General features: G+C 39.1%; 1 protein-coding gene across 2 annotated transcripts in view; it reads left to right on the plus strand.

Moving 5' to 3' along the window:
* LOC106881919 (uncharacterized) overlaps window positions 1-1,106 on the plus strand; it is a 44,099-nt gene that overhangs the window by 30,727 nt on the left and 12,266 nt on the right. For both annotated transcript variants that reach the window (XM_014932441.2, XM_014932440.2), the window contains exon 9: window positions 379-486. In XM_014932441.2, coding sequence (XP_014787927.1) covers window positions 379-486 — 108 coding nt within the window. The remainder of the gene's footprint in view (window positions 1-378; window positions 487-1,106) is intronic.

Below are 1,106 nucleotides of genomic sequence, written 5' to 3' on the forward strand. Positions count from 1 at the left end.
TGTAAGCCTAGTACTTATTCTATCGGTCGCTTTTGCCTAACTGCAAAGTTACGGGGCTGTAAACACACCAGCATTGGTTGTCAAGCGATGTTGGGGGGGACAAACACAAACACACAAACATATACACACACATATATACATATACGATGGGCTTCTTCCAGTTTCCATCTACCAAATCCACTCACAAGGCTTTGGTCGGTCCAAGGTGCCACGCATTGGGACTGAACTTGGGATCATGTGGTTGGGAAGCAAGCTACTTACGTCTCTCTACTTTCTTACCTTATTTATATAGATATAGTGTGCTTGTGAATATGTGTGTGTGTGTAGTAGTAGTGGTAATTTGATATTTCTAAATCTTTAATTTTTTTCCCAAATCAGACAGCTGAAGATGAAGCCAAAACGATTCGTCGTCTTCGAAAGAAACTTCGTCAGATTAGTCTATTGGAAGAACAAAAGTCTGCTGGATTGTCACTTGATAAAGACCAGGTATGTTACTTCCATCGAACCTTTTGCTTTTAATATGTGACATTATGTCCCTCTCTGTGTGGTCATTCAGTCTGCTAGAAATAACAAACTAAAACCCCTATTATTGGAACATCTTTGTGGTTGTCTTTTGAAAACCCAGTTTGTATTTATCAGTATGGTCTATCAGTATGGCTGTCAGTAATGGTATATGGTACCTGCTTACAGCTAGGTGGACTGTGAATATGTCGTGATATGTCCTTCTTTGATTATTTTATCTTTTCTCATTTTCTCCCCCTCTCTCATCTTTGTCTATATGTTATGCTAACCCCTAACATCCAGTTCTATCTGTGACACCAGCCCCTTGCTTCAGTTTGTTTTGCTACACAGAATTGGCTTTTTTCTGGCCCCTCAGTAGAGGAATCTGCCTGCTACAGTTCTCAAGAATGTGTATATATATATATATATATATATATATGCATACGAGGGGAAGTCAAAAATTATCTGCAGTTTTGCCATACCATATCTTTATTCTTGTCACACTGCCTTCTGCAAATGCATGCTTATGGTTGGTATTATTGTGGTCATGTGACTGAAGTTTGAGCCTGATCACACCATCTTTCTTTCTGGCTTTACAGTGTAAA

Source organism: Octopus bimaculoides, chromosome 4 (genome assembly GCF_001194135.2).
Source record: "Octopus bimaculoides isolate UCB-OBI-ISO-001 chromosome 4, ASM119413v2, whole genome shotgun sequence".
In the NCBI taxonomy this organism is placed as follows: Eukaryota; Metazoa; Mollusca; class Cephalopoda; order Octopoda; family Octopodidae; genus Octopus; species Octopus bimaculoides.